The following is a 23,761-nucleotide window of genomic DNA, read 5'->3' as shown; positions in this document are numbered from 1 at the left end:
CTGTCCGCATTGGTGTCCCTGGAGCACAGGTGAGGAGGATCATACCTACTCACCGTACAGGGGTGGTGTGAGGGTTGATCAGTGACCAGACCACAGTGCGAAGGGTGCTGAGGATTAGAGCTATTCTGAATTATTATTTCTATCCCAGTAGCGTCCCCACCAAGCGCTCTCTGTGCTACGTGCTGCGTATACAGCTGGGAAGAGACAGTCCCTGCCACAAAGAGCTTGCAGTGTACAGTATACTCCTCATTTTCCAAAGCCCTATTATCCAAACCTCCGCCCTGTCCGTTCTGGGGGGGACAAGGGAGGGATTCGGGTCATATGGAGGTTTGGATAAGAGAGCAGAGTCCCCGGGCTGGGGGCGGGGGGTCTCCCAGCAGCTGAATGGCTCCTGTGACAGTGCATGGAGCCCTCTGCAGCCCTGCTGTCATGGGAGGGCTCCTGCCCTCTCTGTTACCTGAACTCCTGATTATCTGAATAAAATCCATGTCTCCGCTGCTGTTCGGATAGTCGGGAGCATTCTGCATCTATATGGGCAAAGGGTGGGAAAAGCGAAGTCTTGTTATCCCCATTGTGCTGATGGGTGGATAGACGCGGAGAAGTGAAATCACGCGCCCATGGTCACCCAGGGAATCTGTGCCAGAGCAGGGATTGAACCAGATCTCCTAAACCCCAAGAGCATCCTTCTTCTGATCAGTATGGTCTGAGAAACGGCCTTTTGAGTGTTCCCTTGTGCTCCTTGCAATCCACCATCCACACCAGCTTGGAAAATAATGTCTCTTCTTTTACATCTGTGTTGCTGCAGTGTCCAGCGGCTCCTCCAGGAAACAAAGCCGAGTTGTGCTTGGTGCTGAACAGTCATATGATTATTTATTATGTAGCCTAATCGGCAAATGGGCATTGATTCTACTTAACATGCGGTGGCCTGAGAGGCTGCTGCCTCCAGATCAGGTACAGGAGTGAAATTGTTATTAAATTGAGGAGCATGCGAGAAACAATCCAATCCATGTTCTCTGACTAGCAATGGTATAAATTTTATATCTGTGAAACTGACAACATCGTGAACTCTGTAATATAGCAAAGGAGACCGAGCCAATACAGAATGTCCAGCACCTGCATTACTCACATCCTCCTGGTGAAGAACCCCAAACTAGGCCAGGTGATCTGTGCGTAGTCATCAGGCTAGTGCATTTCAGTGTATCCCACCGCCCATAGGAAGGGATACACCAATCCCTGCTCGTATTCAATGTTGGTTTCAGCCTCTTTTCCTTAGACATACTTCCACATCACAATAATATTGGGGTTCCTAATTCCCATAGTTTAATTAACCCATGGCATCCTAATCACTAGCATTTATGTCTGTCAGTTGCTATGGTATTTCTGCAGTTAGTATATGTACGTTTTGGTTAAACTCATCAGCCGTTAAAACTTTTCCTTAGAACGCACTGCAAAAAGGGAAGTTTATCAGTTAGTTCCTCCTTTTAACTGAAAGCTTTAGGCCTTGGTTTAGTCATGCTAAGCTAGCTGTCCTACAGGCCTGAGGCCTGTAGGTCCTTGCTTTATGGCCTTACTCTGTATTTACACTTCTCTGCGGTATCTAGGTGTGTTTTTCACAGTGATTTGTTTTGCCATCACACCTAGGAGTCTTGGTTGTGGCCAAGGACTCCTTGCGCTAGGCGCGGTATGACTGCAGCTGAGAAACACGGTCCCTGCTTCAAAGAGTTGACAATCGACATCTAAGGAGACAACAGATGGCTACAGGGATAAATATACAAAGCCTGTACAGTAAGAGACAGGGTGCCATCCCTGCTAAATAAAGGCATGCAGCTTGTAGGTACAGCCTTCCAGTGTGAGATTTGATAGTTTAATTCTGTTTGTTGTCTGCAAAGGTTTTGAAACACACACACAGAGATGAGTCAGGGGTGATTTATTTCTAGACACAGCGTAGGTGACTGAATCCGAACGGAGAAATTCTAATGATGCACCGACTTTCTGCTGGGTAGTTTAGCGACTACTTTCTGCTTCAGTAAGTGATCTCGCATCGGGCTGTGATTTCGCTGCATCTTAGAAGCTAAAGAGGATTGGGCCTGATGAGTGTGTGATAGGAAAACCTTGGAGTGCTGCAGGATATCTGGGGTTTCTGTAGGTCACCGCCTGCCTTCTGAGTCAGTGCTGAACTGATGCCAGGGTGCTAGAGAGGCATTTGGATGGGGTAAGATGAAGGTCTTGATAAAAAATACTGGGGCGCTTTCAACATCTGTAAGGGGGGGGCTGGCCATTGTATCCTGGGGAAAGTCCAACATGAGTACGTTCTGTTACCTGAATCCCTCTGCAATTTCAGTTGGATGGTGGGCTATGTCTCATCCCAAACTTTTGCCTGGTTCTTCTGTGCGCTGTTAAACAGCTGCTGTGTTCCACCCCAGAGGTGGGTGAAAGGAGCCTTGCTTGTGAAAATGCTTTGCAATGAGAAGCTTCTCTATAAAACGAATGCAAGATCTTGCATTCGGCTTCATTCTTTGCAATAGCTTCAGCCCTTTCTCTGGAGCTTCCACCCCTTGCGGTGCTAACAAGAGGCTGGAGGTGCCATTGATGTGGGTTTTCGCCATAGAACTCAGGTTTTGTCTGGCCTGTGGTGCCAGAAGGATTGATTTATTTAAGAGACAGGCACATGCCTGGCCCTGCACCAGCTGTCTACCCCAGGTGCTTTGTCTTGTGGTCAAGGTGGGCCGGGGATGGGCCTTCCCCTTGTGAGCAGTGCCCCATAATACTGTCAGCAGTGCAGCTCCACAACCCCCATCACTCTCCAGTTTCCTCCTGAGCTCTGAAGTATCGCTTATGGGACGCTCCCAGCCACTGGTTACCCAGGCAACAGCCCGCAAAAGGCTTCCAACCCGTTACCCATGGGGCTGTGCACTGAGCAGTGAGTCACCTCTCGCACAGCTGGACTCTGAGCACTCAGCAGCCCGGCAGGGTGTTTGCTCAACTGACTGTCTAGATCTTGTTCGTTTCTGCTGGTGCGCCCATCACTACCTTAGCTAGGTCTTGGATGCAGCCGTTCAGGATCATTGCTGTGATCGTCAAGCTCGCTTTCGGTGGAAGCAGTAGGATCGTGGGGTGGGGTGGGTTGATGGGACAAAGAGGCAGCAGGACCCCGAGGCAGTTAGCACAGAAAGGAAACCTTTGAGCACTTAGGCCCCCCCCCTCAATCAAGGCACTGAGGGCAGGTAGGCTGCAGCTAAGCACAGAGGTGCCGGTGGAATGAAGGAACAGCAGTGAAGGCTGCAGTGGGATATACCTGTCTCCTGTGGTGGTCCATTGGGGCAGTGTTTCCCAAACGGAGGAGGAGCGGGCAGGTGGATTTCAGGGGTTGCAGACAGAGGAGAGGGTCACTGTGGGTGGGGAAAGTTGCAGGACCCCAGAGCTTCCCCATTCCCCTTCCATCCCCATCCCAAGTTGGTGCTGTTGCCTCCCATGTGACCTCTAAGGCTACAGTGCTGCAGGCTGCTAGCCCAGGCTTCCTCAATCTGCCCTTGGGGCACCAATCACTGCTCCGCCGCCCCCAGCAGCATGCAGGCTTCCGGTGCGGTGCCTGGGGGAATGGGGGGGGGGGGGGAAGTCAGCAAAACATATGGAAAAGGGAGAGAGAAAGGACGAGGTGCCCCAAGCAGGACGGGACAGCCAGGCTGCAGAGATGACAGCAAGTTGGTCACGGGGAGGGCCCCACACGGCCATCCAGCAAGGGAGGCTGGGAGCCATGCCTTGAATGTCTGTAACTTGTGGGTTCACCGATGGGCTGGAGGCAGCAGTCACTGAATGAAGGGGCCCTTCTGTCTGTTTTGTAGGACTGTGGTACATGTCCTGAAGGACAACACATTTCTCCCCCTTCCCCCCGCCCCAGTGGGGCAGCAGTCTGGCAGAGTTAATGCCCGAACAGCAAGACATCTGGTTTCACAAGAATCTGACCAAGTGCTGAGTGGGTGGTTTTGTTTGGTTTTGCTGTGGCCAAGATGATGCATTTTTCCTTGCTCACTTCAGGAAATCGAGGAGCTGGGATGGGTTTGTTTAATACCTCAAAGTGCACGCAGCAGAGAGAGAGGCTAAGCTCCCTTATACCTCACTTGGTGTTTGTTTCTCTCTAGGTTTTTAAACTTGCGTGGATGGCCAGGAAGGGCGCACTGAGCTAGGACCCTGCCTGCTCCTTGGAGCCTTCCTGAGCATCTGATCTGCTTTTCGAGATTTGTAGCTGTTTTTCCTTGGCCGCTGGGGAAAATGCCTGCCATTAACGGCCTCGTCCCCCTGACGCTGGACAGCCTGCAGAAACGGCTGGAGCTGTGTCTGGTGTGCTCCAAGTGCAGTGTGAGGGAGAACGAGAGCACCTACGGGCGGAGAGAGGTGGAGCATCGCTGCATGCATGAGATCCTCCTGGCCCAGTGCAGAAGCAAGAGGAGCCAGCTATGGAAGAAGGTGGGCAGGAGGCCGGGCTTCCCAAACCCAGCACGTTACGAGGTCTGCAGATTCTACTCCCCCGGCTCAGGGTGCCACAGGCACAGGAACCAGTGCACCTTTGCCACCAGCAAGGAGGAGGCGATGGTGTGGAACTTCGAGAGAGAGCACGAACTGGAGCGGCGTGTGCTGAAAGCCATGGTGCTCCAGGCACAGACGGCAGGCAGTACAAAAGGCCTCCCAAGCCAGGAAGCGCCCAGCGCCGCAGGGGAAATCCGGAGCGAGTTTGGGGGGCAGTTCCAGGAGATCTGCAAACTCTGCTTTTACCAAAGTCCCCAGAGAATATCCTCCGGGGGGCTGGCTGGGCTCTGTGAGGAGCACGGTGCTGGGAAAGCTCTCCTGGTCCATGTGGTGACCGACGGAAGGAGGAAGAAGCAGTACACGGCAATCAGGCCGTGGCCGGAGTTCATGTCACAGCTCAGCTACTGCATGTTCGTCTCCAGAGGCAACCCGTGCAAGCACGGGGCCCAGCGGTGTAACTACGCGCACAGCGAGGTGGAGATGGCGGTGTGGGAGGCCGAGCAGAAGCGCGGCCTGGTGCGCTCAGACCTGCTGCCGACCGTGGTGACGGGCAGCGAGAACGGCGACAAGCCAGCGCAACCCCAAGTCCAGTTCTACTGCCGGGCCTGCTTGGTGACCTTCAGCTCCCAGGAGAGCTTCGAGAACCACTGCTCCCTGGTGGAGCATGCGCAGATGGTCTCGGCCGACACCATGATCCAGTGGGCTCACCGCACGCCTCCCTACGGGCTGATCACATTCACACTGTGCAACAGGTAAGGGGGCAGCCTTGCGCAGCCGGCCTTGCCTAGCAGGCAATGAGCAAACTGCATGGGTCCCTGCAGAGGGGGCACAGCGGGCTGATGACTTGATTCTAGATCATCTGTCTAGAGAAACAACCCAGCTGGCCTAATGTTTGATGTCCCTTTGGGGTGTGACAGTTCTCGTGTGTACAGAACCTGCCCCGTATTTGGAGGAGAAAGGGTTAAAAATCTCTCCCTGAACCAAGCAGGGACTTTGGGTGTATGGTCTCCTAGCAGGGTAAAATGAAGCAGGATCCAGCTTGGGGTGGTTCCTTATTAGGACAGGGAGGATACAAGGGGGTAAGTTTGGGGGAAGTTAATTTTCAAGTGCCTCCTTGGCCTGGGCTCTTGTTGACCTCAAGAGAAGAGGGTGAAGAACCTGCCTGGGGCATCTCTGGGTAGTCGGGACCTATAACTCCGCACGGGTGCAGCACCAGCTGGGCTGGCAATGGGGGAAGCGATTGTGCATGGAGGGTGCAGGTGGTGTTACTGCCACGTCACCTAACTCTGGCCAGAGCAAGTTGAGATGACGACAGAAGACAAAATGCTTGACTGGTTACTGCCAGCGGGGCACTGCTGGTCCCAGTTCTGCCAGCACTGTGGCCTGTTAGGAATCCCCAGTTAATCCTTGTGCAGGAGGCGGGGGGTGCCTCATTCCCCATGCAGTCTCAGCCTGTTCAGAGTATCCTGTGTGCTTTGTTTTGCATGTGGAATTTGTTCCCCCACAGAGGGGACATCTGCGAATATGGTGAACGGTGCACCAAGGCCCATTCCGTAGAGGAGCTGCAGGAGTGGATCCAGAGAGCGAAGACTGTCGAGAGGAACAAGAAATCCGCCAAGAGAGACGGGCTCCTCTCCTACCAGGACCGTCTCATTGCTGAGTACAAGGAGTGCCGCAACGAGGTGTTCATTGTACGTCACCATCTGCTGGCTGGACGCTGGCTGAGGGGCACCTGAATGATCCGGCTGATTGGAAGGGTTTTGAGTTTGCTTAAAGCTGAATCCTGATAAAGGGCCTTGCGAAAACCTGGCGGCAGCATTAACACATGCAAAATCCCTGCATTTGCACTGGCTGGCTGCGTGCAGGAGTTCCTGGCTGCCCCGTGTGCACTTGCACGTTTGAAGGGGGTGTTTTCAGAGGCTCTTGGAAAAGTGCATCCCAATATCTCTCCACCTGCATCAGCAGTATGGGCCGATCACCCCCGCGGCCCGATCTTACATAATGCTTCCCTTGCAGGGTGTGCACCCCGGGGGCTAATGCATGTGAGCCTGGAAGCGAAGTGGACTAGAAATGAAAGTGAATATAACGAGTTCAGACCATTTTCATTGTAGACCATGAGAGAGGCAGAAAGCAAATGAAGGGGATAAATGGTGAAATGTAAATTAGATCTTAAAAATGTATTTGAGACTTAATCTTGAATGTGTGTGCTGCCCCTGCCCTCCAGCCCCCAGCGCGCCCCGCGCTGCCCTTTTCCCAGGCTCCTCTGAGGCAGGAGTAGGCCTGTTAAAGAACACACCCTGTGCATCAAGCTGTCCTGCTCTGCCGTGTGTCCTTCCACCTTTCCAAGCACTCGCTGGCTACGCTGGCGAGAAGCACGGGGGCTCGAATCCCTCGCCCTGCCCTTTCGGCTGCCCTGCTACAGCTGACGGTGCTGGGGCTTACTGGCAGGCGCTGTGAGGGTGCGATCGCAAGGTGAAACACGAGGCTCTTCTTGTCTCCTTTCCGTCAGCTTTCTGAGCAGGTGGATGGCGTGGTGGTTACCTGCGAGCAGCCCATGCGGGTGCATTCAGAGGACAGGAAGATGCGATACTGGTGGAAGTTCAAAGTTCACTCCCAGGTAAGTCGGATTCTCTGTAAAGAAAGTCCAGAGGTTTGAAACCGGCTCTGTCCCCCCACATAGTCCGCTCTTCCCGCCGGTAGAGAATTGCCTGCTCTTCCGTCCCCAGGGGCTGCTGGAGAGAGTCTCTGCACAGTTAAGGAGTGGGAGGAGGTTGGGGCATGCAGATGAGGCTCTGTTCCCGGAGCCCTGGGGCCTGTTGAGCAGAGAGCGGGAGAGAGCTCCTGTCCAGAGGTGTGACGGTTGTGACCTGGGTTGTGTTGGGCCGGGGCTCTGAAAGCAGGGCTGGGGACGGGCCGAGCATTTATCGGGCAGGTGGGTCTGGCTGTGCTGACCGAGCCCCGTTACTGCCCGCTGTGGTGCTCAGGACAAAATAAAACGTTCTTCCGCCTGCACAGGCTTTGTGGGGAGGGAATGTGGCCAGGGAGGGATCTTGTCTTGCTCGTTCCATCTCTGTTCCTTTTGCTTGCTCTTTGCTAGGTCCCAGGACTGACCCTTTATGGACAATTCCTTAAGAGGTTAATAGGGATGAAACCCCACAGAGGTCCTTAGGAATCACTCTAAACCCCTCTAGAACTGAAGAGGGAATGGGGCCATTTTGTAGATTCCAGTAGGAATTCTCTCCCTGCTATGGAATTCCATAGGGTGATTGGGGGGGAAAACCTCATTCCCTGTTTAGTTTTATTGGGTTTTCACAGAGGGGGTGGTCAGACGGCGGGTCTCATGCAGGGAGGTTCTCTTCACCGGGTATTCTGTTCCCTTCTAACTGGCAGATGCCTCTGAGGCACGTGGCGTTACTGAAGAGAGATCCCGGAGCCACCTTCTTCCTAGCAGGGGACGGGTTCCCGCGGGGCCTCACCTACATCCGGGGGGAGCGGTTAAAGGCTCTGCCGTCACCGCAGCTCTCGTGCCTGGTGGAGGTCTGCATGGAGTGCTGCACGTTCGGAGTCTATGAGCAGTGGGTTGTCTTTGACTTTGGCAGCCGCCCCGTCCTGGTGCGGAAAATCCAGGCCAAGATCGGCAAGCGGGAGCTCCCCCGGCACGTCCCGGCTGGCACGGAGGGCAGCCGCTTTGTGAACTTTCAGCGCTGGCACAGCGGCAACCGGGTGATCGTTCCCAGCGTGGAGATGACCAGTGACGAGGTGGACCTGCTAGCCAAGTACAAAGCGCCAGCGCTCTCGCTGGAGTTCCGGCCCGGCAGCGCTGCGAACACGCCCATCACCCACCTCAACTACAGGGAGAGGATGCACGACTTCCTGTTCCGAGAGGAGGAAGCGGAGCAGACCCTGATTGACAAGTAAGTGTCCCGGCAGTAGTGGCAGATCCGTAAGAGTGAAGGACTCATCCTCTTCAGGGGCCTGCCTTCCTTCTATCTGCAGTGGTCCCAGTGCCAATTCTGTCCCTTAGTCCCTGGTGCTATTTCAAGCCTAGTCCCCATATTCCCCCCGTGCCAATTGTGCAGGAATGGTCCCAAGGGATGGCTGCAGTTCAGACCTGTCACAGAGAAGTGGGGTGCTGTCATGGAAGGTGACGTGTGGAACAGGAAAGAGAATGATAATATAGGACTAGATTCTGCTCTGTGGGGCGTAAACAGGGCAAGGGGCAGAGGTAGGGAGCCTCCACTCTCCACAACTATTATGTATTTGTTCTTTGTATTACTGTAGCATCTCGGAGCCCAGGCATGGACTGGGACCCATTGTGCTAGGGGCTGTACAAACACAGATCAAAGACGGTCCCGGCCCCACAGAGCTTGCAATTGAAGCACAAGACAGGAGACCACAGATGGTGGGGAGCACTAGGAAACAGTGAGACGCTATTGGTCAACGTGACAGGCAGTGGTCTCCGTGCACCAGCAGCGTAACCACTGACAGGTTTTTGGCAAGTGCACAGAAAGGAGAGTTTGAAGGGGGGATTTGAAGGTGGATAAGGAGGTGGCTTTGCTGCTGTTTATGGGGAGCACTGGAGAAAGCACAAAGGCGCTTGCATGAAAATTTAACAAGTGCGTGTTTGGAGGCTGGCGTCATGGGCTGATCGGAGGTGGGAGCAACATCAGGATAGTGAGCGAGCGGATGGGGCGGGGGTAGGCTGTGAAAGGCCTAGAAAGCGAAGGCAACCAGCTTATGTTTGCTGTGATACAGAAGCGGGGAGTCGGTGGAGGGACGTAAAGAGAGAGGGGACATCGGCAAGGCAAGAAGAATGATCTTTGCCGCAGCTTTCTGAATGGATACGAGGGGGGCCGGGCCGCATTTGTCAAGGCCAGAGAGAAGGTCATTGCAGTGTGAGAGGATGAGAGTTTTAGCCATGTGGATGGATAGCAAGGGCTGTATCTTCGAGATTTTCTGCAGCAAGAGTCTGTAAGATTTAGACATACCCTGGATGTGGCCCTAGAAAGAGGTCTGAATGAAAGCTGGTACCTAGGTGGTGGTGTGGCCCACACAGATCGGAAAAGGAAGTAGCAAGCAGGTTGGGGGGAAGATGAAGAGTTCTGCTTTAGCCCTGTTGAGCGTGAGCTGATGACTGGCCATCCAGAAGGAGAAGTCGGAGAGACCGGTGGCGACTTTAGTATGGACAGAATCCGATAGGTCCAGAGGACAGAGGTAGATCTGTGGGTTGGTAGAGATGGCAGTTGAATTTGGGTTTACAGATGAGATTACCCAGAGATGGGGTGTAGAGTCCTCTGAAGGAAACAGTGGACGAATGATTGGAGAGATAGGAGGAGAACCAGGAGAGGAAAAGTCCTGGAAGCCAAGGGAGGACAGGATTTTAAGAAGAGCATGGCTGACTGTGTTGAAGGAGGCTGACAGGATAAGGAGGATGAGGATGGAGAGCTGGCTCTGAGATTTGGCTAGGAAGAGGTCAGTAGAGACTTCGTCAAGAGCAGTTTGCATGGAGTGCATGGGGCGGAAGCCAGCTTGCAGAGAGTCTAGGCTGGAACCTGAGGAGAGGAACGCCAGCCAGCAGTTGTAGACAGTGTGTCCAATGAGCTCGAGACGAAAGGGAGATGGGGCAGGAGTTGGAGAGAGAAGTGGGGTCGAGGGAGGGCTTTTTAAGAGGGGAGAGACTAGAGCACGTTTGTATTGTGAGAGGAAGGAGCTGGAGGAGAGGGGATGAGAGTGGGCCCAGGGGAGGTCAGGAGATGGGGTCACTGGGGTAAGTAGAGGGGTTAGAGGAGGAGAAATGTCTGTGACGGGGAGAAGGCAAAGCGAGCTGTGGGAGGGGAATGGCCTCTTCCAGGGCCTGCCTTCATCTGGAGTGCAATGGTTGGTCACTCTCCCCTGTCCCATTTCAAACAGCAAGGCAAAATTCTCCTGCCCTGAGTCTCCAGAGAGCACCAGCTGGTATGGCTGGCTAACGCTCTGCTGTGCATTCCACATCTTGGCTACCGCCTGGGCTCTGGTTTGTGCTGAGCACTAGCCAGCCGTGGGTGGAGGTTTTCAGTGCTGCTACTTGGGGAGAAACAAAGGGAGCTGTGCTGTGCACCCCACCAGACCCACCACGAGGAGCCCACCCTGAAGGAAGTGGATGCACTTGGGACGTCTGTGCCCCTTGTTGCACCAGCTCGATGTAGGGTAGATGGGCGCCTAGGGCGTCGCTCTCCTTACCAGCAACCTGCAGGAGTTACATACGCAGGCAGCTCTCTAAGCCTATTTTTGAAGATGTCCCATAGGAGTTTAGTGCTGTTGAGTTTCTTGGGGATTGACAACCTGTTTGCCAAACTGCCGTTCTTTAAGTGTAACTTTTCAGTAAGTGACGTGACCAAGTCTCCAAAGCAGCTGCTCCCGCAGGCGCCGCAAGTCTGCATGCTGTCATTTTAAACAAGTGTCATTTAATTTAAAAATGCTGCTCAGCGTGATCTCTGGTTGGTCTAGGGGAGCACAGAGAGAGTCTTGTCACCAGGGGACAGAGGGCCGGTGCCCTGGTCCTTTGGGGGGAGAGGGTGGGGTGAAGAGGTGGGGAATCGAGAGGGGATCCTCGTGATGCAGGCAGTCCCTCCTGCGTAGGGGGGGATATTGCTGATGAATTGACGTGTGCAGTCAGCACTGTTAGCTGTGGTGCCTTCTTCGTCTCAGGCTCAACCTCCAGGTCACCGTCTCCCTGACCCCAATGCTGCAGACCCTGTCCATGGGGATGAAGTTCGCCCTCCCTGGTGAGCTCTTTGCTGAAGTGCCGACCCCTTGTGCCCTAACGCCGGACACCAACGAGGGGTACCTGCTGAGCCGGTCTGTGAGCACCGCTTTCCTGGCACCTGACCCGCCCACGGACAACCGGGTGTACGAGGTCAAGGTGGAAAGCAAGGCCATCACGGAGAAGAGCATCTGGCTCCTCGTCCCCAAGAGATGCTGCTCTGAGCTTGGCTTCCAGCAGGGCACTTCCTGCAAGGTGGAGATCCAGTTCCAGATCGACCGGCTGCAGTTCCGGCTGTGGCACTACGCGGTGGACCAGCTGCTGGACGAGCGGCTGATCCTGCCCGACGTTGCAGCCTGTTCCATCCCTCACTCCCCTACGCTACCGCTGAGCGGGAACAAGAAGCAGATGCAGGCCATCTCCTTCATCACCAGCCAGGCCACCAGCACCAGGCAGGTCCCTCCTCTTCTGATCTATGGGCCTTTCGGCACAGGGAAGACCTTCACCTTGGCCATGGCCACCAGGGAAATCATCAAGCAGCCCAACACGCGAGTGCTGATCTGCACTCACACCAACAGGTAACTTGCTAGCTTTGCCGTGGCTCTTCTCCAAGGGAAGACGCTGGGAGGCCATAGACTGAAGGCTGGGTGCTCAGCTGTGCCAGATTCACACATGATGGGGATGTGAGGGTTTTCCTAAGGAAACTAAATTGTGTTTCGATGCCAAGAGTTTTGCAAACAGTCCAAACGTTTGGTCCGCTTTTGAAATACGACAACATTATTTCTTAAAGAAAAGCATTCCCTTGTTCTTGGTAGAAATCTGAGCTTAGATGGGGGGCAGGAAGATGTGGATGGAAGGAGACCAGGATACATTCCTGATGGGGACCTTGATTCTAAGCTAGAGAGAGATGTGTTTTATGGTGTGCTACAGTCATTCCCTTCTGGGTCCTCTTCCCCCACCTCCCCCACAACACCGTGGGTAACAGTTACACACCAGGTGAAATGGAAACCCCTTCGCTTCTGCACCTTAATTTCCCCTCTTGGCCTTGCCCAAGTGACTTCATTCTTGTATTTGCCCTCCGATGTTGACTCTTTCCAAAAGCTGTTGTGCTGCTGTGTATATGTCAATATTGATTCTGCAGGTCCCATAAAGAGGAGGGTTAGGGGGAGGGAAAGTCGAGATGCACGCAAACGTGGTAGGCTCTGAACTGACCTTTGTTATTCCGAGATTTTAAAATGAAAGCGACGATACGTGAAGGAATGCACAGTGGAGGGTCCGTTTCCTTTCCTATGGGGACCATTATTTCCTTAATATTTTTTTGAAAGGCATAATAAAAAGAGATGACTTTCAATCTTAGCCTGTGTCCTGCCCTCTGGCTGCACTGGGACTTGTTCTACTCTCTGAGATGTTTGCACATACTCCACCAGCACAGGATTCTAGGAAGGTTGGTTATGGGACGAAGAATGCCTGGGGCCATATTTTCATACCTGGCACCCGATACATCCTTGTGCCCACGTGATCCCTGGGCATGTGGCGTTGTGACTGAGGGCCCAAGTGTATGTATTCAGAAGTCCCTTGGTAAGTGAGGCTCTAGGCACTGCGCAGCCACTGATTAGACCTTAAATCGCACTCCTGAAAACGTGCGCACGGGCTCATTGTGTGCGCAATGTGGATAACTGAGTGTGTATCCCATACGCTAGTTTCTGCACGTACGTGAGTATCGCCTGCAGGTTGTAAATCAGGGGCCAGAGCTCTGGAAACTGTGACTGAGTATGTTCCTTGTCCAAAGGGTCCGTTCCCAAATGAATAAACAATGGGACAGACTACCCCAGTGTGTCTGGGATGAAGGGCTTGTCTGAGACACCCACTCACATTCCCTTGCCATGCTGCCTGGACTGTGAGTGCTTACCTCAGGCCAGACACCCCAAACTGGTGGGGTGTTCTTTAATTAGACTTCACCAAGCCAGTAACAAGTGTGAACTCCTGGATCACTATAACAGTCTTGCCATGGAGTCCCAGACTGTCTCCCATTGATCTTTCCACCCAGGCAAGCTGGACTTAGTGATAAATGGTCACTTACACCAAAAATCACAAATATTCAGGGTACTCCCAGTCCCAAGAGACCAGTCACTTACCCCAGGTCAATTGGTGCCCTAGATCTTACACGAAAGACAACACCTGTATCCAATCCTGTAATTATCTAAAGTGTTATTAACTAGGAAAAGCAAACGAGTTATTTACAGGTGAAAGCAAGCAAACATCTACACACAAATGAGTTAGAATCCAGCTCCTAAGAGTGACAGATTTGTAGTGATCTGTCCATTCACAATGTCTTTCAGGGCAGACCCTGGGATAACCCTGAGGGATCTCTTGCTTCAGTTTAGTCTCTGGCCCTGTGAGAGTTCAAACAGCAAAGAGATGAAAAATTGTCATGTCGGCTATTTTTATTTCCCTCTTCCAGGGTTCAGTTGTCTGGGATGAGGCCTTCTGCACCTACTTCTCCGTGGGTGGATGGGGAAATTAACAAATCTTATGATGGCCCACTTAATTTTTGAGAGCCCTCCTGGATGGGCGGGGGGACAATTCCCATGCCTGGGTTCACAAGCTCAGAGCAAACATTTTCAAAGTAATATTTCCTTATAGCATGGAATACAGACATTACCAGTGAGATTAATGCATGGAGGAACTTACAAGCATTTCATAGTCTGAACACTAAATACGTTCTTAGAGGACCATTACCTATTTTGAATAACACTAACATACGGGTGAGCTGGTTTGCTTTCCAGCGATGAGTTTGTCAGCTCTTAGCTCACACCTATGGCCTTGGCCAGAGCTGGCACTTGGTTTACCAGCATCACACTCCTGTTTTCTCTCACTTCCAGTGCAGCTGACATCTACATCCGTGAGTACTTCCACGCGTATGTCACAAACGGGCACCCCAGGGCAGTCCCGCTGAGGATCAAATACACAGACCGTTCCATCAGCATGACTGACCCCGTCACTCAGTTGTACTGCTGCCTTTCTCCAGACCAGAGGACCTTCAGGCAACCCACTCAAGCAGAGATCGACAGGCACCGCATTATCATCACCACATCCATGCTGTCCAAGAACCTGAGGGTGCCCCCTGGGTATTTCACCCACATCTTGATAGATGAGGCAGCTCAGATGCTGGAATGCGAAGCTCTGATCCCGCTCTCGTATGCTACTTTTGAGACTCGAGTCGTCCTAGCTGGGGACCACATGCAAGTGACCCCTAAGTTGTTCTGCCTGGGAGGTGAGCAGTCGGCCGACCACACCCTGCTGAACCGCCTCTTCCAGTACTACCAGAAGGAGAAACACGAAGTAGCTCTGAAAAGCAGGATCATCTTCAACGAGAACTACCGCTCCACTGCGGGCATCATCGAGTTTGTCTCCAAGCATTTCTACGTCAGCAAAGGCAACACCATCCATGCCAGCGGCAACGTCCCGCCCCACCCTGAGCTCCACCCGCTCATGTTTTGCCACGTGCCGGGCTCCACCGAGCGGGATATGGCCATGACGTCCTGGTACAACGTCGCCGAGATCATGCAGGTGATCGAGAAAGTGCAAGAGATGCACCAGAAGTGGCCAGATGAATGGGGAGCCCGGGACCTGAAGAGAATCTGCGTGGTCTCCCACGGCATGCAGGTAGGCAGGACGGCTCCATGTGTTGTCGATCCATCGTTCTGCACTGGAGCTGCATGGGACGCATTGTTGTCTGTAAATGCCAAACGTTGGACTCAGTTTGTTTTCTGTAAACACCCTTCTCTATTGTTGCTGGCAAACCCTGGCTGCCGGAAGCGTGAATTTACTTTTGTCCAGTGCATTTTGCTAAGGGGGTGTTCACAGCGTATGGGAGTGGAAGGGACGGGTGGAGCAGGGGTGCCTGATAAGGGGACAGTTTTAGGTGGGGCAGAGAGTCTGTAGCACAGCAAATCCGCTGAAGTCCTTTTCAGCCCAACTGGCAATCCAGAATTTTCCTGCCCTTCTCCTTGATGTCATTCCTCCCCTGAGCCTCGGGGGTCCATTTTGTTCCTGAAGTCTCTTGAATGTGATTCCCACTGCCTGCCCGCAGCTGCAGGTTACCCCGGTGAGTCTGTGTGTGTCCTGGGCTCCTGGGTAGAGCTCGCAGAGCTGAGGGGCAGGGTCTTAGCAGGATGCACCAAGGTTGGCTTGCCCAGCCTTCCCGGATGGCTGGTGAGCCTTGGATTGTTAAACAAGATGCTCTTGCATTGCGTGTTGATAGGGAGCCCCTTCAGTAGTGATGGTGGAAATAAAACAAGCCTGAGCCCATCAAATCTTCTTCTCCCTAGTGGCCGTGTGATACCTGCTCTCTGGAGCTCAGGGGCTGGGTGCAGGTTGGGGGGAGCTGGGGAGCTGCTCCCTGGGTTGTAACTTTGTGCCTCCCTTTCCCACCAGGTCAATGCAATAAGGCAGGAGCTGAGGAAGAAGCACCTGGGAGAGGTGGCAGTGGAAAACTTTGAAAACTTACCAGGTTTGTATCTTGCTGAGTGGCTGTTTTTGCTTTGGCAGGAATGGAATCCATTCTCAGTGGCAGGGAAAAGGAGCCGTTCTACTCCGGGCTCTCCCTCTAGGCTAGTGAGAACTCGCGTGGTCACACCACTGAAAAGCTGGGAGAATATTCCCACACTGGTGGGCGCTGCAGACGGGTAAAGGGGCAACCTGGACTGAATGCTGGACGACTAGCAGAGGCGCCTCTGGCACCTTCAGAATCCTCCTCTGTAAACTGCAGAGGGGAGAGCAGCTGCAGCAGATGTGCCCATATGGATATGGGGCAGCCGCACGGGCATACGGTGCCATTCTGTTCCGTCTAGGTTCTTATCCTGTGCCCACCATACAACTGCTGGCTGAGCCTTCTAGGTAGGGGTGTGTGTGTGAGAGAGAGACATGTTGGGTGCCCCGCTTCAGGTACCTTTTGAAGGGACCCTGCTGAGCACCATACTCTGAGAACTGGCCCCCTTTAAGGTACCTAAATTGGGTACCGAGAATCACTTTAAAATTTGTATACAGGATACGATAAGCGCATGCACACTCTCTTCCCCTCCCCAACCCCGCAAGAAATCGGTGAGTCGCTTTTAGCCCCTTTCCGTGTTGCTGCTGGTCTAGAAAGCTCTGCCTTTCTTTTCAGTCCTTGCCAGCAGTGCTGGAGATCTCCTCCTGTCCCCCACATCACCCACCTCCCCATCACTACCTTCTCATGCCCAGGCATCGGCAGCATGCAGTGGTGGCTACAGGAGTTAGGGGCCCAGAACTGATCTGGGTAGTTTTTTACACGTGAATAGGGTTTTAAACTGAAAACTGGGCTCCTGAAGTACGTCTGTATCCTAGTCTCAGCCCATGAAATGAGTTGGGTATCTCTTTATTTCCTCAAAAATAACAGGAGTACTTGTGGCACCTTAGAGACTAACAAATTTATTAGAGCATAAGCTTTCGTGGGCTACAACCCACTTCTTCGGATGCATATAGAGTGAAATATATGCATCTTTATTTCCTGAGATGCATGAAAAACCTGGACATAGGCGCTGATCCCTTTTATAATCCCGGCCTGCAACCATACAAGCAGAGATGCCCGTACATGCCAGAGCCCCGGAGACTGGGTATCGTGGTGTGATTCATGTCTATATTCAAAATTCCCAGGATTCCAAGGGAGAGTCTGGTAATGATGTAAAGGAAGGTGATACATTGTAACCAACAGGGCATCCATGTGAAAAGGCCTCTGGGTACTGACACAGTATAACTGACACATGACTTCCCAGTGAGGCTGCTTGCTGAAATGTGACTCTGCCATGGGAGCTGAAGGAAGAGGGTTTTGGTTTGTTTTTCTTCCTCTCAAGCCAGAGAAGATTGATCTAGTTCTTTATTGTTTTTTTGGTTTTATGGCGCAGCGGAGACCTCTTGTGGTGGAATTAATGAATGCCTGGTGTGTGTTTTCCATCTCCACATCCCTCCTTCTTGACAAACCATTTTCAGCCTCTGGCTGGTTTATGAACTCATTGATTGGCTGTTTGTTATCCCTAGTGTTCATGGTTACCGGAGCCAGGCGGCATTGTTTCTACTCTCGGACTGGATGATCAAAACTTTTTTTTTAAACAGGTGAATGGTGAATACTTCCCTTCCTGCACGAAACCTCTGGTTCCCATTGGGGTTTTTGGAAAGAAAAGCCCGTTCCCAAATGTCCCTGTGAACAAACTCCATTCCGACGTGTGTTCACGAGGAGCGGATAACAAGGGGCAGAACACTGTCAAATCGAAGAGTGGCTTGAAATCCGAATGTTAATCCACGAACACTGCTCTTGTATTAGTCACCTTGCTCTGCCTCTTGCTTTATCTCAGACTCCTCATGTGGTGCCTGGGTGTTGGTCTGTGTGTGAGGCCCCTGCAATACCAAGGAATTTGTTTCATTGGGCTAAATCTCAAGTCACTCTTATAACTTAGGAAAATGATCACGTGGGTGTTTTTAGCCTGTCACTCCTGGGGGTCCACATGCAGCGCTGTGTAGGCACGGACACCTCCCAAAGACGCATGCTCCACCCAGCGAGTCCGTCTCACTCAGTTCCCGTAGGTAACCTTTTTCCTCTCTCTCCTCTTGTTCCATGCAGGGAGGGAGTTTCGGGTCATCATCATCAGCACAGTTCACACCAAGGAAAGCCTGCTCAGCTCCGCCTCCCCCAACATGGAGTTCTTCAACGAAGCGAGGGTGCTAAACACCATCATGACGAGGGCCCAGTCGCAGGTCATCGTGGTGGGAGATGCTGTGGCCTTGTGCTCCTATGGCCAGTGCAGCAAGGTCTGGAAGCGCTTCCTCCAGGAGTGCATTGAGAAGGGCAGCGTGACTCCGGAAACGCTGACGCTGGAGCAGATTAAGCAGGCAGTGTCCGACAAGCAGAGCTGGATCCGGGGAAGCACGGAGCAGCAGCAGCTGCTTGAGGAGGACGACAGCGACACGGATTCCTGGACCTCCGAATTGGATAACACAAATCCCGATGATCCCATTCTCCAGGAGCTCCTGGATGAGAGCAAGAACGTCCAGGTGACTGTTTCCGAAGAAGGGTTGCTGAACGTGAGCTCCGAGGCGTCGGCCCAGCAGAACGGCCGGCTGGAATATGTCAACTTCTCCTCTCCCACAATGCAGGAGTATCTTCGCATGCACCCCAAAATGTACAAGAGGTGTGAGCTGGTCAAAGAGGGGTTTGACAGAGCATCTGCCTTCGCCTTCGATGACTCGCCTCCGCTCAACATTCAGATCAAAGGCAGAGTTCGCTGTGGCATGGCTTTCACTGGCGACCAAGTGCTAGTGGAGCTCCTGCAGACCAGCGCCCCTGAGGGCGGCACCCTCCGTCCCCAAGGGAGAGTGGTGGGGGTGCTGACGCAGGCCGAGAGACAGCGGGCCTTCGTCTGCATGATGGACGAGTATGACCCCCGCGTGATGATCCCCATCGACCACACCATCACCAAAATATTCGTCCCAGGGCTGAAAGAAAAACCCAATGTCGTCCCCATCCGCAAACTGGTAAAGGGGAAGTACCAGGTGGTCAGGTGTGAGAAGATAAGCCAGGAGATGAAAAGAAGTCAGCTCTTCTATGTCCAAATTATCTCCTGGCGGGAAGGTTTTTACTACCCTCTGGGCATAGTAACAGACATCCTGCCCATGGCTTTGACTCTGGAAGAAGGCTTGAAGATACTTGATTTGGAGTACGGTCTGGCAAAAAAGTACCCAAGCGAGGTGACCACGGAGCTGGCCAAAATTACCTCCAGCAAATCCAACCCTCCCAAGGAGAATCGGAGGGACTGCCGGGGCTACCTGACCTTCACTGTCGACCCCCCAGGCTCTAAAGATTTGGATGATGCCATAAGTGTCCGAGATGAGGGCAACTGTTACGAGATTGGTATCCACATCGCAGACGTGGCTGGCTTTGTTCCCAAAGACAGTGCTTTGGATATGGAGGCGAAGAAACGAGGCACTACTTACTATGCCCCTGGTAAGGAGCCGCTGTGTATGTTCCCACCCCGGATCAGCCAAGACCTCTGCAGCCTCCTGCCACAAAAGGATCGCCACGTGATCTCCCTGTTTGTCACTGTAGACAAGACAACAGACAGGGTGATGAAAGGGAACTTCACGGTGTCCACAATCCACTCGGACCGGCAGCTGTCCTACGAGGAGGCAGAGAGCATCATTAAGAACCATTACAGTGGGGAAGCGAAGGCCCTTCGCTTTGACACCCTTGAGGACTGTATAGCTGTGGCTTATCACTTCTCCAGGGTCCACCGACAGTTCAGGCTGCAGGAAGACTGTTACTACGACCGGCTGGATGAGGAAAGTACCCCAGGCAACAGGGGATCCCACCAGATGATAGAGGAGTTCATGATCATGTTCAACAGCTTCGTGGCTGAGTTTCTAACCAACAAAGACCACACCAAGAACGTCACTCCTCTCCGGTGTCAAATGGAGCCCAACCCCCAGCAGGTGGCTCAGATGAAGAACAAATACAGCCACATCATCCCTTTGTCTATCCACCTCTCGCACCACCTGGGAGCTCTGCCTGCTGGCCCAGCCCCTGCTGGCCCAGCCCCTGCTGGGCAGGGTGAGTTCAGACTCCTGACCCCACTGTGGGAGCACCTCCAGTCAGCTGTGGATGCTCGTGATGTCCACAAGATGCTCGATCTCATTGCTACCGATGACATTCACCCGAAGCTCGCCCCCATCGTCCTGGAGTTCAGGAGGCTGCTGAGCCGCTCCTATTTCAGTCGCTCCAACTCGACTGCTCAGTCTAAGGCGGGACATTACTCCTTGCACGTCGACTCTTACACCTGGGCCTCCTCCCCCATCCGCCGATACCTGGACATCGTGGTCCAGCGGCACCTTCGTTCCGTGCTCTGCAAGAAGCCCGTGCTGTACTCCTTGGAGGACATCGAATTTCTCTGCCATGACTTTAACAGGAAGAACTTACGGGCAGTAACCTACGAGAAGAGGGCCCATTCCCTACAGATGGCCACCCGGCTGAGGTGCCAAGTCCTGCAGAAGATCGCGTTCGTTGTGAGTGTTGAGGGAATTGATAGGTTCTTTAAAGCTTTGTTCCCGCTGAACAAGGAGACCCTTCCGGATCCCCAAGTGATCAACTACCGGGCTCTGCAGTTAGTGGAACAGCCCTCGTTTAGCCAAGAGCGGAACAGCATGAGGCTGACGTGGAGGCGGCGAATGTACTCCGTGGCGAGCTCAAAGGAGCACGCCCCACGGTCCTCGCCGCTTCGGGACCGCCACATCACCCTCTTCAGCGCTCAGGTGTGGGAAGACGTGCTGGCGGCCATCCGAAAGGAAGAGTTCGAGAGCGTGATTGCTCTCCTCAGGCAGGGCCGGGCTACACGCCAGAGGCAGGTGGGGAGAATGGAGAGAAGCAACTGCTCGCACTACGTGGGGCTGTCTCTAGAACTGAGCGCCGGGGACGCTGTGCAGCTGCAGCTCACCACGGGCGTTCATCGGGGATTTCTGGTGCCTTTTGTGCAGCTGTGGAGCGTGACGCCGGGGTTTGACGTCTGTTTGGAGCACACGGAAAAGCCCATCAACTGCTTCTCGAATTACGCCACGCACGCGTCCAAGGACAAGTACAAGAATCCATCGGACTATAGCAGGGTGTGGCAGCCGCTCAGTGCTATGGAATCTGCTTCGTGCGCTGTGGCAGAAAACGACTCCATTGTCCTGCAGGATGTCAAAATAACCTGGGACAAGCAAAGAAACAGCAAAGAGCAGCTGCAGGGGACTTTCTCCTTAACCAAAAGCTTCCTAGAGGAGTGCGCCATTGATGTAGACTTCAACCACTGTTACTTGTGCATCCGGCTAGAGGGCCTGACGCTCAGTGCATGCCGTAATGACGAGGCGTGTCTTAGCCACAGCCTCCAGAAACTCAGCTTGTCCAACGAGAGCACGGCAGGTGGCAGCTTCGTGGTTGATCCAGCTACATACACTTGGGTAGCCCACGGGCTGTCGGAAGAGTCTAGTGACAATGAGAAGCTGGACAGAAGTGGACTGAAGACGGTGAATTTTTACATCCATTTTATGTCCATGGAGACGGTTCCTGCGGAGATCTCCCAGGACTCAGCCAGGTTTACGGTGGAGATCATTCCAAAGATGCTTCCGGATGTGTAAGTGTGGGTGCCATATTCAATGCGTAGCTGGTGATTTCAGTCATTTCCAAACCAAAGCCGATACGGGGCTAGCTTTCTCCGTGCCGCCTTCCCAAACAGAATGGAGCCCTTCTGAGGAGTGTACCTGGTCCACTGAAAATCCTCATGTCCCTACACAAATTAGCCAGGCCCTTGGGCTTCTGGCAGGGCGCTCTGTGTTTTGGGTTGTCACTTTTTCAGCCATTCCCGAAACACCCCGCTCCCTGCAGCCCTAGCTGTCTTAAAGAGCAAAGGATTGAGGGGCTAGGAAAAGAGGCAGCCCTTGGGTGACAGCTCCGACTTCTGTTACTGTAGCAATTCACCTCACTCTTGCTACAGCATCTGTCACAAACCATTCAGCTTGAAAGGCTGTTCATGGTTTCTTTAGTAGCCCCGTGCCCCCTGATTTCTTATTCTCCTTTATGCTGGTTCCTTTGCAACTGTGCCTTGTTGAGACAGCCACTCTTCGGGTAGATCCATGGCCTGCCTTTCGAATCGGCCTCATTAATGGGCTGGGCGGCCAATCTCACTCGAGGTCGCTCTAGCAGAAGAAGAGGAGCTCTGTGTGGCTCAAAAGCTTGTCTCTCTCACCAACAGTTGGTCCAATAAGATACCGCCTCACCCACCTCATCTTGCTAATATCCTGGGATCGACCCAGCTACAACTACATGTAGTTCTGGAGTGACATCTCCCTTGGTGCCTTGAGGCTCAGGAACAGTTGGGGGCTAATCACCCTGTTTCACTTATAAAAACAGCTGGGATGTGATCTGTGCTCCCTGCTGCTCTGTGAAATATAATCCTCTGCCCCCCAAATCCTGCCTGGCTCGGTTCTTCATGCAGGCGGGAAATGGGTCAGTGGTGCAAAGTAACACTAATCCAATATGACTTCTTCACAACTTGCTTTTAGTGCTCTGCTTAGAGCCTTTGTTGAACGAACAAAGCAAAGTGGTAGGCTAACGAAAGGCAGTTCAGCAAAGCTGCCTGTCACATTTTTCACCATGTGGGGCTATGTTTCAGTAACTCTCTGTTTTCCCTTCTATCAGCCGGAAGGAGAATGCAATCTGGAAACTGCAACATGCCTCAAAGCTCGCCAAGAGCATAGCGCTGGGCCGGGAGCCTCCTCAGACAGGTGGGTGCAAACATTCATAGGGTGCGGCAGGCTTCTCTTGCTCAGTTCCCAAAGGAAACGGGCAACGTTTAAGACCATACTTGGTGATGATAATAAAACGATCTAGCTCTTACTTGACTTCTCATGCTTTGAGAACTATGTATCATTCTTCCCATGGAGAAACTAAGGCACAGGGCAGGGAAGTGACTTTCCTAAGATCACCCAACAGGCCAATGGCAGAGCCAGGAACTGAACCTAGGTCTTCTGAGTTCCAGTTCAGTATCCTATTCACTAGGCCACACTGCCACTTCCATTGTGCTTATACCACTCTTGTTGGAGCCCTTGGGAGCCATTAACTAATGCCCCTGTGAGGCAGCTGAATAAGAGTTATCTGTACTCTGTGAATGGGGAAACCGAGGCAGAAAAAGTAAAAAAATCTCCCTCCGTTCCTGCATGGGTCTCTTAGCTGATGTGAGTGTTGAGATCTTACAGGTCCCGGATATATGCACAGTCCTGGTTCTAGGTTCGGCAGAGGTTACCTTTGTTAATGGGTAGCCAATAAGCAGGTCGTTCGTGACAGGGCTGCGTCAGCTCCCTTGTATTATGGCTACCTGCTTCTACCTAGGTACGTCCCTGGGAGTCCCAGCTCTCTGCCCAGGTCCTTATGATAGAGAAGTGAGTGTGCTCCCAGATAGAGCTCTGTTGTTCTCAGCATCTGCCTCTTCTCTGTTCCCTGGCTAGGGATTCCTCTTTCCAAAAGGGAATGGAGTCACAGGACCTAGCCGCCACATTAGAGCAGCTAAAATTTAACCCTCTGGATCTTTACAAGTGATTCGGTGGCAGAGGGAGTTGGTGTCAAAGTAGGATTAAATTTGGGAGTTCTTGGCTTGGACCATGCCGTGCTCAGTGACACTGCAACGTGTGCTGCTTGTTTGATGCCCTCTGTAATCTCAGTTTAAAGTTGTTGTGTGTTCTTGTCTTTATTTTTTTAATTGTAGCAGAGACAAAATCCAAACTCCAGACACAAAAAACCTTTGATATCCCTGGGAGCCTGAGGAAGCTCAACCAAAGTCAAAACAAGGCAATCCTAGATGCTCTGAGAAAACCCTTCACTCTCATCCAGGGACCACCAGGTGAGACGAGGGGGTGCCTGCATGTGTTTGTATGGGTGATAGCACTTTTTATGGAAGC

At 52.8% G+C, this 23,761-nt stretch overlaps 2 protein-coding genes across 2 annotated transcripts in view; both read left to right on the top strand.

The window, feature by feature from the left end:
• Window positions 1–4,232: 4,232 nt before the first annotated feature.
• On the top strand, window positions 4,233–4,722 carry LOC113406712 (helicase with zinc finger domain 2-like; the record flags this gene model as incomplete). The annotated part of the gene is made up of 1 exon (XM_026652748.2): window positions 4,233–4,722. A coding segment is annotated over exon 1 (453 nt), but the record flags the coding sequence as incomplete, so codon positions are not given.
• Window positions 4,723–4,809: 87 nt separating this feature from the next.
• Window positions 4,810–23,761, top strand: part of HELZ2 (helicase with zinc finger 2) — a 32,223-nt gene continuing 13,271 nt past the window's right edge. The window contains exons 1-10 of the mRNA XM_026652820.1: window positions 4,810–5,276; window positions 6,032–6,215; window positions 7,034–7,141; window positions 7,915–8,438; window positions 11,212–11,844; window positions 14,149–14,932; window positions 15,704–15,779; window positions 17,904–21,441; window positions 22,506–22,591; window positions 23,569–23,703. Of these exons, the coding sequence (XP_026508605.1) occupies window positions 4,912–5,276; window positions 6,032–6,215; window positions 7,034–7,141; window positions 7,915–8,438; window positions 11,212–11,844; window positions 14,149–14,932; window positions 15,704–15,779; window positions 17,904–21,441; window positions 22,506–22,591; window positions 23,569–23,703 (6,433 nt within the window). The 5' untranslated portion in view covers window positions 4,810–4,911. The remainder of the gene's footprint in view (window positions 5,277–6,031; window positions 6,216–7,033; window positions 7,142–7,914; window positions 8,439–11,211; window positions 11,845–14,148; window positions 14,933–15,703; window positions 15,780–17,903; window positions 21,442–22,505; window positions 22,592–23,568; window positions 23,704–23,761) is intronic.

This window comes from Terrapene carolina, unplaced genomic scaffold (genome assembly GCF_002925995.2).
Source record: "Terrapene carolina triunguis isolate 2854851 unplaced genomic scaffold, T_m_triunguis-2.0 Scaffold130, whole genome shotgun sequence".
In the NCBI taxonomy this organism is placed as follows: domain Eukaryota; kingdom Metazoa; phylum Chordata; order Testudines; family Emydidae; genus Terrapene; species Terrapene triunguis.
This window is presented reverse-complemented; position numbering and strand designations above follow the sequence as displayed.